Source organism: Diorhabda carinulata, chromosome 12, assembly GCF_026250575.1.
Source record: "Diorhabda carinulata isolate Delta chromosome 12, icDioCari1.1, whole genome shotgun sequence".
NCBI classification, from domain to species: Eukaryota; Metazoa; Arthropoda; class Insecta; order Coleoptera; family Chrysomelidae; genus Diorhabda; species Diorhabda carinulata.
In genome coordinates, this window is record NC_079471.1 from 4,673,892 (window position 1) to 4,689,921 (window position 16,030).

General features: G+C 32.1%; 1 protein-coding gene across 4 annotated transcripts in view; it reads right to left on the minus strand.

Annotated features, from left to right (window-relative positions):
• Positions 1 to 16,030, minus strand: part of LOC130899944 (dual specificity tyrosine-phosphorylation-regulated kinase 2) — a 178,564-nt gene that overhangs the window by 41,876 nt on the left and 120,658 nt on the right. For all 4 annotated transcript variants that reach the window (XM_057810146.1, XM_057810145.1, XM_057810142.1 and 1 more), the window contains exons 2-3: positions 11,333 to 11,449; positions 6,064 to 6,201 (exon numbers count right to left, since the gene is read on the minus strand). In XM_057810146.1, coding sequence (XP_057666129.1) covers positions 6,064 to 6,117 — 54 coding nt within the window. In that variant the 5' untranslated portion in view covers positions 6,118 to 6,201; positions 11,333 to 11,449. The remainder of the gene's footprint in view (positions 1 to 6,063; positions 6,202 to 11,332; positions 11,450 to 16,030) is intronic.

Sequence of the window (16,030 nt, forward strand, 5' to 3'; positions counted from 1 at the left end):
AAATTCTAGGAATGGACATGACACGGTACTGACATTCAAGTGATGTAGTATAAGTTTTCTTTAAGTGGCAAGTTATATTGTATAAAAATAATGTTTAAATATCTTAAGAATTATTCAATTAACACAAAATTTTTATTAATTGATTATTAATTAATGACTAGTACAAAAAAACAATACAGGACATTGAATATCACAGTTATAATGGAATCACCCAAATAATCAAATGAGGTTGTTATATTTTTTTTTCATAATATACACAAAAAAATGAACAAATTGAAAAAACAAATTATACAAAAATGTTGATGTATCATGTTTTCGTTATTTTTGTAGATTAACAAATGAAACCTATGAACTTCGTTTGATGCTTGGCACAAAAGTTATGAACGATTATATCTCAAGAAGTGCATTTATGACCACATTTAAAATCATAACCATATAAAATCTTCAAGTCAGATATTTCCTATATTTTTTTATATAAACTCGCCGTAAAAACGATGATTTTAACAAAAAATTTTGATTTTCTAGATCGTCTATGATAACATTTAAAGTCAGAAATCTTTAAGTGAGATAAAAAATGAATAAACAAACATTTATCAATTTTTTCTTCCAAAATGTTCGTTTTTTTTTATAGATTGACAAAAAAATATATGAACTGCGTTTTATGTTTTGTAAAAAAATTATGATGAACGATTGTGTGCGAAGAAGTACGTTTATGATCACATAAAACTATATGAAATCTCCAGGTGAGATATTTCCCTTTTTTTTTACATAAATCCGCGATTTTTAAAAAACTTCATCGAAATCGGATGATTTTTCGATTTTCTAGAGTCAAAAAACGAGGGGACCGCGAAAGTATAAAATTACCAAATCAATTCTCGCTTTCATTTGAATTTTCATTGAAATATATATAAATAATGGTAACTTATTTTGTGAAATGGAACAATCTACTGGAGAATAATATTTGAATGCAATCTGATAGTTTTTATCCGTAAGACCACTGTTTCTAAATAAAATAACATGATATAAAAATTGATTATTTTCCTATACATCATTGAATCAAACTCTCATCCAAATCTAATTATCTTCAACATATGATATACATCAAGTGTCAAGTGTTCAAACTTAATATCAAGCTTGAAGAGTATGTACGAGGATTGCTACTTATGGCAAGTGAATATCTCAAATCTGACATTGCCATCAAAAAGTTTGTCATTTTTAATCGTGATCGTACACAGAACGTGTTGTCATACGAATGCTATTTCAATTATTTACAGATACTTGAAACATTTTCTATGACTTTCGACGTGGATCAAACCAAAAACAGTGTGCCGATCAACTCACTTCGACTTCAATCGTGGTCGCTACAGGATAAAGGTCGTCCAAAATCGCCTGTTGTGCCAGAAAACATCGATGCTGTGCGTAAACTAATATTGGAAGATCGTCATGTGTTATACCGAGAGATAGAGGCATACTTGGGTATCAATTCGCATAAACATCAAAAAGATACGTTCGGGTTGTAAACCGCATACTCACAATCGGTTCTAAAACAAGCTCGTGTCAATTAATGCGAAAAAATACTGAAAAAATTATATAGCAGTGCTTTCAAAGACGTCTATAAGATCGTAACAGGCGACGAATCATGGATCTATGCATATGAACCCGAAACTAACCAAGAATTGACTGTGTGGGGTCTTTCAAGACGAGCCAAATCCAACAAAAGTTGTTTGCGCACGAAGCACTTCATGTTTTGGGGATACCCCAATCGGAATGAAACAATTGCTTCCACAATTGGTTCGGAAACATGCAACAGTGAATCTTGATGGAAAATATTTTGAAAAACAATAAAGCCAAAATTGTGTTTCGAGTTTGCGGATACACTCTCCAACAATGAAACGTGATGAAAACAATTAGAACACATTGAAAGATTGGCATCTTTACAAAATCAATTACAAGTTGTTTGAAGATGCGTTGTTTTGATATTATAAGGAATAATAACAAAATAATATGAGACGTGGTACGAAGCTATGGTATAAAAATCGATTTTTGAGAATCTGGTTCTACAAAATTGATCTACTACAATACAAGAATAAGTTATGAAGATATAATTACCGTATACCATACCAAGAATTTGCATTGTGGTCAACACAAGTCTTTAATCACCGTGCTCTGCTCGATATTGTCTATTTTGATACTGAGTCACGGGCGGAACGAAAGGATAGAGCTAATATGTATCTATATATTAATTCTAAAGGTATTCTTGTTTATAATCTCCATTTTTTTCTTTGTTTCACTGTAATAATCTCTTCTATTGTGTATTAGAAAACTAGAATTTTGTGTCTTGCGTCTCATCCACGTTTTCAAACCCTATTTGCTCTAATATATCCTATTTAACAATATATTTCTTAATACATGTTAATATTTCAACATCGCTGACTCTCCTTAATGATCAAATAATTTATTGCAGTGCTGATAAGTCCCCTGCAGTATGCAATGACTAATTGCTTGCACCATCGACAAGCGATAAGAATTGTTTTATTGCCGAACAAAAAAATTACCCGCCCACCAAACTCGTTTATAAAAAGTCGAGAAGGTAGAAAGAACTATTAATATTATTGCTTATTATATCATTCGACCTCTAAGTCGAGATTTTTCAAGTTATCCTTCTCGCGAATAACGTGATTCGAATGTTCGCGTACGACTAAAATGTTTCTTTTTTGGTCACCCACTTTTTGTTCGGCAGATTGGCTACATTAAAACCGTGATAAAATTGTGTTTAAAAAACTATAAAAATGAAATTTCGTTGATTATAATATATATGCTTGTTTATGTTCGCCCTACTTGTTCTGTTCTTCATTTTGATTAGAGTATCCATTAAACTAAACGATCAATTTATTTAGATTTTGTCCCATAAAACAAGTTATAAATTTATAGACGAATTGTGAGTTTTTGACGCAACATACGATCCATTGGACTGCACCCACCATGTTTCTTTTGGCTTCCCTTTTATTCTTTTACCTCCTTTCCATTTGTCAATATTCCTATTTGCATATTTGCATATCTATTTTTTAGAATGCTTCTGGTATGCACCAACCGAGCGTTTTTATATTTTGATAGGTATTTATACAAATTCCTCAGTTCTAAGTGAGCTTCTCTTCTCCTTCATTCGTTTTTTCCCCCAAATATTCTTCTCAATATTTCCCTTTCCCATATATCCACTTTTATTTCTATTGCCTTTGTTAAAACCCATGTTTGGTTTGGTTGCTCGAGATAACTCCTTTGATCTTATGAAATTACTTAATGATCTCAAGGTTTGTAAGTGTTGTCCCCAAGTATTTAGAAGCTTTCTATTTTATATTTTCTGTTCTCTTCCGCTTCATTCTCCGGCTTAACACCATATCCTTTGTTTTCGCTTGGTTTACACTTCTTGCAGCCTATTTTTCTTTACATAATGATCTTTCTATTTCCTTATTTATGCTGTTTATGGTGATAAGTAATCCCTGTTTGTATCTTGCTATCTCTCTATCTCCATTTTTCCCAATACGTAGGTCTAGATTTCCCCGAAATCTTTTTGGTATTCTCCCACTATTTTTATTGATACTCATTCAGTATATTTCTTTCAACTCTAGATAAAACTTTGCACACCACATCCAGAGTGATATTCCAATATTCTGTTTCTCAGAAAATTGTTCTTCATTCCAAATTTTCCAAATTATTCTGCATATTATGTTTTCTATATCTTCCTCGTCGTATTTAATAGTTAATAAATTATCTGTCTGTTCTTAAATTTCTTTATCTGTTGGTTCTTTTAGTAGATTCGCATTTTTCCGGTTCTTGCTTGTAAATACTGTTTATTTTTTTGACAATTTCAGAAATCGAACTGAAAATCATTTCCATTTCTTGCGCTGCGGTATTTGAGAATAATTCTTCTTTCAACTAGTCCAAGTTTGTCAAAAAACGCTCAGAATCGGAGAGTTTTTTTTTTTGAAAAAAGGTACATTGTCAATTTCCTACATCATTCGCATTCAATGACAGGTTTAGAATGCCATAAATAATTGTACAATGTGTAAGATCTAATCTAAAATGGTGAACAGTAACATCTCATATGAGATACACATATAATACCAAAAAGTATTATTCATAGAAGTCTCCATTCTTTTGTTGTAGTTTGTTCAATGAAATAATTCAATGGCACTAGGATTTATTAAATCGTTAAATAATAAAATAAGTAGATAAATACTCGAACGAACGCCAGAATATTAAGACATCTATCTGTTTACAGACCGCTCTTAAATACTGTAAAATCCTATTGTATAAAAGGTTATAATTATCTGTAAGTATTGTGGTTACAGTCACACATATACAAAATAAAGTACGAAAGTTGGTACCTTAATGAAACTCAAGTATCCAAGGGATACCCGGAATCAATCATCTACTATGTGGGTCCCCATTAAGATCGTGTACCATTAAATTACACACAAGAGATTATATTTAAATTTGTGGAATGTTGGTGAAATTAATTAGTTTTTAATGGGAAATTATGATGTCAAAACAGTTGCTACAAATGTCGACACGCGTGACAAGTTGTAACTTGATTTGTTGAGAACTTTTAGCTTTTTATTTTGCTTTCAATAAAACTATTCGCCACATTTTTTGCATACACTCGTACATTTAGATTGATTGAAGAATGCAAAGTTATACAATTTTTGCAATTTCTCTCTGCGGGAATAAATTTTGAAGACCCGTTCCAGAAAAATATCTCAGCATTTGCGTCACTAACTTTTAATCAAATCAAATATATGACTTTGTAACATGCTTTTGTTGTTACTACCTTGAATAGAAGTGCTCTTGGGAAATTCTAATAAACCTTTATTTCTGTTTACCGAAGGCCTTTACGATCTCACAAGGGAATGATTTTATCCTGGATTCGGTAGAATCCACTGCTCGTTGAAACGACACGATACATTTAATCAAGAAAAGCGATAATAACATATTATCATACGTTTTTTATGAACTAATAGAGAAGTTGTTAAGTCATTTCATTTTTTATGATTTACTCTATTTGTGAGTACCAAATCTAAATGGGAGTCGCAGATTAATTACCTTAAGATACCTTCTAAAATGTGTAGCACATATATGGGAGAATGTAAATGTTTGGGGGTTTGGAATATCATAATTTGATTTTGCAAATTTGGATTAATTATCTACGGAACAACAACCCAACCTTATTTATCTTGTTTGTGAAGTTTCAAGAGTTTCCATTGGAGTTTGACCAAGTAAAGATTAATTTATCATGAGAAGTTTGGATTTTCTAACACAGTTTTTGATATCAGAATGTTCACAATTTACAAAAATATAAAATGAAATGCTTTGCGAAAACCTATTATTTTAGGTTCATTTTTATTTATAAAGCTGTTTAATATCTTTTTACGTCATGATTTTAGAACGAATTTGAATCAAACTCACAACTAAGAGAGGCTGGAGACAACTTTTGAGGGAAAGTATAAGACAATGTAGAGAAGTCAATGCAAATGAAGAAATGAAGGCGAAAAGCGATGAAAGGTTGTTGAAAAAATTGAAGGTGAATCCTACCATCCTAACAGATTCGAAAGTTTTTTAAATTGTTCAGATATTTATAATCAAATTTACTGTTAAATTTTAATATATATAAAAAATACTTAAACCCTTATTAAAAATAGCAATTTATGTCAGATTCTGAATTCTTGAACAACTAAAAGATAATTTGAAAAGCACAAAAACGTTTTTTACAAAGATGTTAGAATGTTAATAAATGTTTTCCTCATGATCTCACAAAATGATATTTATCTGACTTATTTTATTAATGCATACTGTATATTGTAGTATTTTCGTAATTTAAACTAAATATACGTGAAATTATGTCGAAAATATCTATAATATATCGTTTTCAAAATGGTTCTTTTTATAAAAACTCTGAAACTCTACACTTATACACTATAACTTCACGTATCAATTGAATTAATTCCTAATAACTTTTTTGTTAGTTTAAAATTCTTATTCTATAAAAAAAACACTGTAAACACTTACATCTGTGTGGATTAATGAAGTCCTGGAGACGCCGTTATGGCAAGAAGTGCTCATAAGCTTATTCGATGAACTGCTTGTATGATGTAAATGCGATGACCCATATTCTGACGAAGAGTAGTCTTTGTTACTATGAACAGACTGAAAATAAACAAATTATATATTTGTAAATAATATTATCTATCTTTGGGACAATTTACAAATATTTGAGTTAGAGAAAGTGCAGTTATTTTATTTCACTTTAATGATCATTACCTCATTCAAACATTCGACCTCATAAGCACAATTTTTAATAAACAAATACCCGACGAGCACCAGTTTTTGAAAAAAATTAATTCAATTGCCGTAAAAATGAATTTTTGGATGTAAAGTGTGAATATATATGTAACGGAAACTTACAGTCAGGAACTATCAGTACAGTCAGACTTTAACCCGCGACCATTTGACTACAATTTGACAAACTGACCACGCAACCGTCAAAGCATTTTTTTATGACTCATTGAGCGAAATAGAATTCTAATCAAGTCAATATAATTTATTTTTTTCTCATCAATCGAACTTATAATGACCTATTTAAGAACATCTAAAACGAAACAGCCCACAGAAATTGAAATTCTCAGGCAAATCTCGGGAAAAACAATACTAGACCGATAAAGAAGCGAAAATCAGACCAAGGGATAACTCTCCAAATGAAAAACAGTCGATCATGAAAGAATGGAAGAGGGGAGTGACAATCTAGAGGCAAGATGAGGATATTAAAAAGGAACAGACTTTAGACCGTTTTTATTTTCTTTTGGTGAAATTATCAATCTTTTTATGTCATATCACTCATGAAATTTCAAATCCGATGTAAAAATTCTATACAGCACACACTAATGAGGTTAAGTCACGCATCTATTGAACTTGCTTGTCAAGCGATCAGTAGCATTGACTGCAAAAAGAACTTACGAATAGTTGTTTCTCATATATTTATGTTTGCTACCAAAAGTGACAGCGAATTATACCCTGACAGATGTTCTTTGGCTTAACACGTATTTTATATGCATATTTTTAAGATAAAAACAAATTCTATGAAAACTTGACTCCATCTTTAACGATCTAATCTTGCTTATACTATTTAAACTCAATTTCATCCATAACGATCTAGCCTAATCGAACCTTATAAGAATTCAACGTCATTCATAACTAATTAAAAAAACTATTGTCAAGCTGTCTTTCATTCATGTAAATTCATATATCGGTGTTGATAACAGACGAGTGCTACCGTGTCCTGACGGAAATACGTCAATTTGTTTGGCCTATGTAGGAACGGGAGCAATGTATGCAAGGATTTCATATACTCTATGATATCCATTTAACAGATCTGATTGAATTTCTGTTGGAAGATTTTTCGAATAGCCTGGAGTTTTAAAATTATAGGAGAACATTTAAACACGTTGTATATTATTGCTTGTTTTTATTAAGCAGACGTCGATCAGAAAAAATAAGTGTGGTGAAAATGATACCTCATAGTGAAACAATAACCGCTAAGTGAATTGAAATGGAGAATTGAATTGGATATAAAAATCATGTGAAATAGTATTCAACGGTATTAGATTCTTTTGTTTTTTTTTTCGAACAGAAAAAAAATTGTTCGTTTCTATTCCGGTGATTGACAGCCTTTTTCTCTTTTATTTCATTCCTGCCTACGCGCGAACTAGTTCGTGCCTTACGAGATCGATAAAGAATTTAAGACAAAAACCCACGCGCGAAATTACTACAAAAAATGCCGTTTGGACATGGGAAAAATCAGATATCTTCTACAACGATTAGACAATTGGGTTAACGGGAGCACATACCCACAAAAATATTTTGTTCCAGCAAAAAAAGACGATTACTTTTTTTTAATACTATAATTTTGAACGATACGTGTATCGTCAGACGTCCCACGTACTACAACTCGTGGAAATGATAAAAAACAAATTGATATTTTCTATTTGGTCATCTAGGTTAGATAGTAATGTTGGATAATTAATACTTTTGATAAATAGTATTTTTTTATGCTCAGTTACCGTTTCGAACGATATTTTCGATTATACGAAACCCTAGAAACACATTTAATAATTATATAAACAGGTGAAGAATTTTTTTTTCGAATTAAATTTATGATATTCGTCACAAGATCCAATTCTTAATACAGGGTGCGGCAGCATAACTTCCTTTTTTCAAAAGTTAATAAAACTTATTGTATGAATCAGAAAATTTTTATTCGTTTTTTATAATACAGGCACATACATAAAGTTTTGTTTTACTGAGTTTTGAAGATCAAATCAGTTAGGTGACGTCCCCCATTCTCCATACACTGAGTAAACCGATTTCTGGCGTTTGTCATGACTCTTGCCAGCATAGCAGGCGTTATGTTGGCAATTTCTTCCTGGATGTTCGTCTTCAAATCTTGTAGGGTCCTTGGACGGTTCACATACACACGGGATTTCAAAAAACCCCATAGGAAATAATCACAAGGGGTCAAATCGGGAGAGCGGGCTGGCCACTCCAAATCGCCCCTAATTGAGATAAGGCGCTCTGGGAAGTGTTCCCTCAAAACAGCCATCGATGTTCTTGAAGTGTGTGCCGTTGCTCCGTCTTGTTGGAACCAAGTGTCCCCTAAGTCCAACTCATCTAGCCGTGGGAAAAAAAATTCCTGTAACATGTTTACATACCGGTGCGAATTCACTGTCACTGTGACTTCATTTTCCTCAAAGAACCAGGGACCAATAATTCCACGTGAGTAAATTGCACACCACACTGTGACTTTAGGTGAATGCAAAGGCCGTTGATGCAATTGTCGAGGATTGGTATCAGCCCAGTAGCGCATGTTTTGTTTGTTTACGGATCCACACAAATGAAAATGGGCTTCATCACTAAAAAAAACAATAGCGTCCTCAGGAACGACTTCCAGAAAAACCTCACACGCGTTCCTCCGAGAATTGAAGTCACGTTCAGAAAGTTCCTGCACAATTGCCATCTTGTATGGATGAAAATGAAGATCATCATGAAGTATTCTCCTCACAGAACGATCGGAAAGTCCAAGGGCAGACGCATGTTTGCGCGCAGAACGCCGTGGTGATCGCAACACTGAAGTTCTAACTAACTCAATGTTCTCCGGTGATCTAATGGGCCGAGGGACTCCAGTTCTTCGTCTTGTCACACTTGCAGTTTGTCTGAACGTAGTGACCCACGTAACAATTGATTTCCGGTCCGGGACAGGGGCCAAGGGGGCTAAATTAAAGCGATTCCGAAAGGCGCGCTGGGTTGCGATCACAGAACATCCGCTCGAAAAGTAAACCTCAACGGCAAACGCACGCTCCTCACTGTTCCAACGCATGATGGCGACTGAACTGTGCCGGGACAAAACTTTATAGTCCCCCCTCTTGAACGAGACCACTAGCACTCCGTTACGACATCTACCGACTAAATGGCGAACTTTTTAAAAAAGGAAGTTATGCTGCCGCACCCTGTATCTAGCGTCAAAAGTATGCATTTGTGCAAAAACAAATTATTTTCACGTGGAAATTATAGTGCCTAGCTTAATTAATTGTTGTCATCACCACAAGTTTTTTAATTCAAAAAAGTATATTACGAAAATCAACTACATCCATTTTAAGTGAGTTTTTAAAGTTTGAAAAGTAGTTGAAGTGTGTGAGTACGTCAAAATTTAAATCAAAATTGTGCCGCAATTTGGTGGATTTCCTCACGAACAACTAACAACAAACAAAGAATGTAATTAGAGTTCCAAATTATTTTCTAAATATTTACTTCATGTTCATGTTTAGTCTATATCAATTAGAGTTATATTAAGGGCGCGAGCGCTATTTTATTAAATGAAAGTATGAATTATTAACTTTATAGACCTTGTTCAACTACGCTGGTAAGCGACGTTCACCTAACTAAACACGTGGATGGTTCATAACGTGTTCAGCATGCTAAAAAAAGAAGAAGAGAACAGTGCATGTTCATTCCATTCTGTGTGTGTCTCAAAATAAAGAACCTTTTTTGTACAATTCTTTGTTTGACGAACTTTGTACATTAGAGACGATATAGTAGGACAAGAGACGGATTTGAGGGAACCCATGTTGCCAACGGAAAAGCTGGTTGTTACTTGCTTCCAGATGCGCATTGCCGGCCACCATAGTGTTAGAGGCTCCATAACCAAATGTTAAACAGTGTACTTCTACAGCGCGGAGTAGCCACGGCCACCGATTAATTGAGAAGACCAATCGTGTCCGTGACTGTTTTTTTCCACCCGAATGTCTCTGCCACGCCGCTAGCCACCTGGTAAATGTTTTTATTTACTTGTGACTATATTCTTCAACTGTTTTGACCTGGTAAGAATGTAATGTCGCGTGGAAAGTTTCAATAATAACTGGCCAATCAATCTAAATCAAATATAAGCCCAAACGCTACTAAATTCTCATGTAAAACGACGTATGAATTTTTTATAACTTCTGGTAGATCGTATCCAAGGCTGACCCTTGCTTCCTCCAATTACCTGCAGTTTCAAAGTCAAAAAATTGCTGGAAGGGAAGTGGATTCGGACAAACGAAAAAGTTTAGAACTTCTGAATAGATTGAATGAAAAATTACATTTCTAGATACCAAAAGTAATATCAGAAAATTTTGATCCATAAAATTTTTCAGAACTGTTTAAATATCTTTTCATTTTTTGAATTATTTTCCAATGAGTGGTACTGTTTATTTATTATTTTATGCCCCACAATTAAAATTTTTTAAATATATTGAATCTTCTGGAGTGCGAAATGAAATTATTAAGTTCAAGGTTTGTTCAGAATAACACCCCGATTGAATTGTTGTTGGTACATTTTGTACGATCATTAGTCAAATAAACAAAATGCAGTTTAAACGTGTTTACCTAGTTTCGTTTTCAGGCCTACTGATAAATTACAAAATAAACGATTAGAAATGTCTAGGTCATTTGACGGAACAAATATTAAACACATTTGAGTCTAGACAATAATTAATATGACAAATGGATAAGAAAATATCAATATATCAAAAATATTAATGTACGAAATTTAAACAATTATAATGGTAAAATACAATCTCCAACCGTTCCTGTAACTGTAATTTGTTAATTTTAACATAAAATATTTCAAGTGCAAATTGTATACAGACAATAGTAGACACTGAAAGAAGATTTGAAAGCAACAAATTCGAAATAATTATGAAACTGAAATAATATTTTGATATCTAATAATTTGAACATTTGAACTTACCTTTAAGTACGTTAATGAAGCCTTTGATGTTAATGGTCCATTTCGGGAAGATACTTTAACTAAATGTTGACTGGGTTTAGAAGACAGAACTTCCTTTTGATGGTGATTTGCAGGGCTCTGTAACGAAATGGAAAACTCAGTTTTTTCTGTGGTCATAGTATATGAGAATATAAAATATAATGTGAATATTAAACATAAATATATCAACATGTTAACTCAATAGTATCGTCGAATTTCGAAAAATATTTAATAAATTGTGTCAGTCTCGGTTCATCATTTTACTTGTTTCTTTCCGATCTCATGTTTCTCTTCCCATCTTGCAACTGGTGCCTTATGAAAATTTTTCGCTGCTTCTGAGTCTTCTACGTCTTTTGACCACTTTAGTATAGTTATTCCACCAGATCCTTGCTTTTATACATCTCCAGCTACATTCTTTCACTTTTAATTCACACCCATTCAGTTATAACATTTCTTTATTTGTTTTTCCTGCCCTACGATTTTCACTGGACTAAGAATTTTCATAATTACCGTTGATCATAGTTTTCTTTGTTTGTATAGTCAATTTTTTATTTTTCAAATCTTTTTATTTGATTCCTTTGGTTTTTTGCGACATTTTCTTTTATATATCCGTTTTAATTCACTTTAATTGCTTATTATTTCTCCAATATTTGAATTTTTGTGCTGGTGGTAATTTCAAATTAAATAACATGAAAATTTTCTGCTTTTCTGCTCAAAAGTCCGTCTAGCTGCACCTCAACATTTTTAAATTAACTCGCTAGATATAAATTATCACTCTTTCAGAGCTGGAAACTTTAATACACTTTTTTTGTAACTTCTAAATTATATAGAAGCGTCACTGTTTTCCATCGTCACAAAAGATCATAAAGACGCTTCGCGTCGTCCTAAAGCAAGGATTCTCTTTTAATTATCTTTCAGTTTATATCCAGTGTAACCCTTTAGGATTAAATTCCACTGTGGATAACGTGACTTAACGAAACTTTGTAATAATGAAAAACATGAGGATGTTGAAAGGGACATTATAATATGTTGCAAATTTCAAAATACCAATACCACGCCTACGATAGAAATTTGGTAACGTATGCATCATTTCCCACATGGAACGAACTATATGAATCAAATACTATGGGGATACATCATGGAACAACTTTAATTAACTAAAGGAATTTACCAAAAGAATGTTGTCTGAATCCATTTTGATCCTTATCGATAGCACGTAGCACTTTATAGTTTTTCATTTTGAAAACCAATCATAATTAATGTTATTTTACAAGAATGATTTTATTTCACAGAAGTGACATAGCATATTAGCTGTTTCCTTGTATTTTTATTATTATTATTATTAGATATCACATTTGATTCTTAGTGATGTAATTATGGGGAAGGAATAAAAAAATCTGTACAAACTATTTATTTTAATTTAATTATTTGGACTGTACTCAATGAAACAATGGTTAATATACTATAACTACAAACAGTTAATGTAACTGAATCAGTACGCAATCGGCTGGCTTCACTTATTTTTGTTTTCGAATACTGCATTCAATCATGATATACTGAATCTGGCGTTTGCCAAAATTATCTTCTTCAATTTATCATGTGTAGTTGCTTCCCAATCTTCAGAATATAAGTTTCGTTGCAAATTTCGCTAAATGTTCAAATGGTTTCAGTTTAGGAACATTAGGAGCATTCCTAGACCACTCAACGTCCTTTCAATAATGAGCAATAGCCATATCTGACCAAAGCACAAAATTTCCTTCAGGATGCTTTTTCTTTATGATTATTATTATTAATATAGATCCAGAAAGCAAATGTATGATCAAGAGCGACCACGACCACCATACTAGCACCTTCGAGTTGAACTTTTCCGTTTTCGTATCTTTTGAAATACACTTCCGAATTCACTTTGTTGCCATCCTCATTATTCGTTATTTCCCCCCCAACAAAAGTAAAATACGGCGAAAATGATTTCCAAACTTTTAGCCGGGAGAACTTGTTGTCACTGAGACTTTTAAGTTTTGATTTTTGTTCCATTTGTTGCTTCTCAGAATATTTGATTGCTGATTTTCTTGATTTTTTAACTACATTCTGTTTCTTTAGAATGCGGCTCACATATTTCTTATCGATTTTGAAATTTCTTCTGCCCAATGTTCCCAAACTGACTCTCTCTTCTTTATTAACATTTTCTTTTGCTTTTTTGTCTGATCCTGACTTTCTTTCAATCGAAACACCTGTCTTCATACGCCGATAAATCAATTGTCTGATTATTCCTAAATCACAAAGTGGTATAAAACTTAAAATATTCTTCCAGATCTTGATTTTGTTAAGAAAACTTTATGGATTTTTCATCACCACACCCTTATGTAACAGATTCTTCCTAAAACTCTCCTACCATTCTTCTTCGTTCTCTTTTACCTACTCTGCTAAAGTGGTCTTCGTATATGATAAAGTATGTAGTATAATATATTTAAGACATTCCTAACTCACAACACCACGTGGCAATATTTACCATAGGAAAACACGCTCTATTTAGTATTTTATTTACAGAAAAACGAATCAACTTTTCTCATAATATCATATTACTCGACTAATAAATCAAATAAGCTTAGCTATTACCAGAATTTTATTGATTAAACAAACATTCGATTGATAATTATAATTATAAATTATTTTATCTAAATTAGTGCTCGTTTAAAAACTAATATAATCAAGATGAAGCTCAACGTTTAAAAATTGACTTAATATTTTAATAATAAATCAAAAAGTATTTAGTGAAATTGATTTTTTATTAATTGCAGCCAGATTAAGTTACCAATGATAATTTCAAATGACTTGTATTGAATCAAGATAAACATCTTTATATATACCGATTATAACATTAATTATATGGCATTACATGATTATATGAAGTATTGTTTGAATAAAATTAGCTTTCACAAACTTAATTTGGACAATAAAAATCGGTTTTTGAGTTCATCATCTTCCCTCAAATTTCCATTTGGTTCGAAAATGGTACTCTAGAAATTTAATCGGAAATTGACCATCATAACTTAAAATAAATATTGTCCTGGCTTTCCAAAGTTAATTGGCCTTTTGAAGATTAAAAATGAAGTTACATATAGTGGAAAATTGAGATTCCAAGGTCAATTTTATCATAAATTGGCGATCATAAATTCAATTTGGAGAATAATTGGCCTGGTACCAATTTTGTTGAAAATGGGCTTCTCATAGTAAATTTCGGACTAAAATTAGATTTTTACAGTTATATTTAATCAAAAATCGTTTTAATCAAGTTCGATTTAGTCAGCATTGGTATTCCAAAGTTCAGTTTTATCATAAATTGGCGATCATACATTCAATTTGGAGAATAATTGGCCTGGTACCAATTTTGTTGAAAATGGGCTTCTCATAGTAAATTTCGGACTAAAATTAGATTTTTACAGTTATATTTAATCAAAAATCGTTTTAATCAAGTTCGATTTAGTCAGCATTGGTATTTCAAAGTTCAGTTTTATCAGAAACTGGCGATCATACATTCAATTTGGAGAATAATTAGCCTGGTACCAATTTTGTTGAAAATGGGCTTTTCATAGTAAATTTCGGACTAAAATTAGATTTTTACAGTTATATTCAATCAAAAATCGTTTTAATCAAGTTCGATTTAGTCAGCATTGGTATTCCAAAGTTCAGTTTTATCAGAAACTGGCGTTCCTACATTCAATTTGGAGAATAATTGGCCTGATTCCAATTTTGTCGAAAATGGGCTTCTTATAGTCAATTTCGGACTAAAATTAGATTTTTACAGTTATATTCAATCAAAAATCGTTTTAATCAAGTTCGATTTAGTCAGCATTGGTATTCCAAAGTTCAGTTTTATCATAAATTGGCGTTCCTACATTCAATTTGGAGAATAATTGGCCTGATTCCAATTTTGTCGAAAATAGGCTTCTTATAGTCAATTTCGGACTAAAATTAGATTTTTACAGTTATATTCAATCAAAAATCGTTTTAATCAAGTTCGATTTAGTCAGCATTGGTATTCCAAAGTTCAGTTTTATCAGAAACTGGCGTTCATACATTCAATTTGGAGAATAATTGGCCTGATTCCAATTTTGTCGAAAATGGGCTTCTTATAGTCAATTTCGGACTAAAATTAGATTTTTACAGTTATATTCAATCAAAAATCGTTTTAATCAAGTTCGATTTAGTCAGCATTGGTATTCCAAAGTTCAGTTTTATCAGAAACTGGCGTTCATACATTCAATTTGGAAAATAATTGGCCTGATTCCAATTTTGTCGAAAATGGGCTTCTTATAGTCAATTTCGGACTAAAATTAGATTTTTACAGTTATATTCAATCAAAAATCGTTTTAATCAAGTTCGATTTAGTCAGCATTGGTATTCCAAAGTTCAGTTTTATCAGAAACTGGCGTTCATACATTCAATTTGGAGAATAATTGGCTTGATTCCAATTCTGTCGAAAATGGGCTTCTTATAGTAAATTTCGGACTAAAATTGGACTTTTAGATGCAACTTGACATTTTCAATTAATATTCATTCAAAAATTGGTATTAAAAAGTAGGTCAATCCATAATTGGTTTCTATGAGTTCAATTTGGAGAAAAATTTGTATTTCAATTGTAGAAAATTGGCTATTCATTGGTAATTGGGAACTAAAATT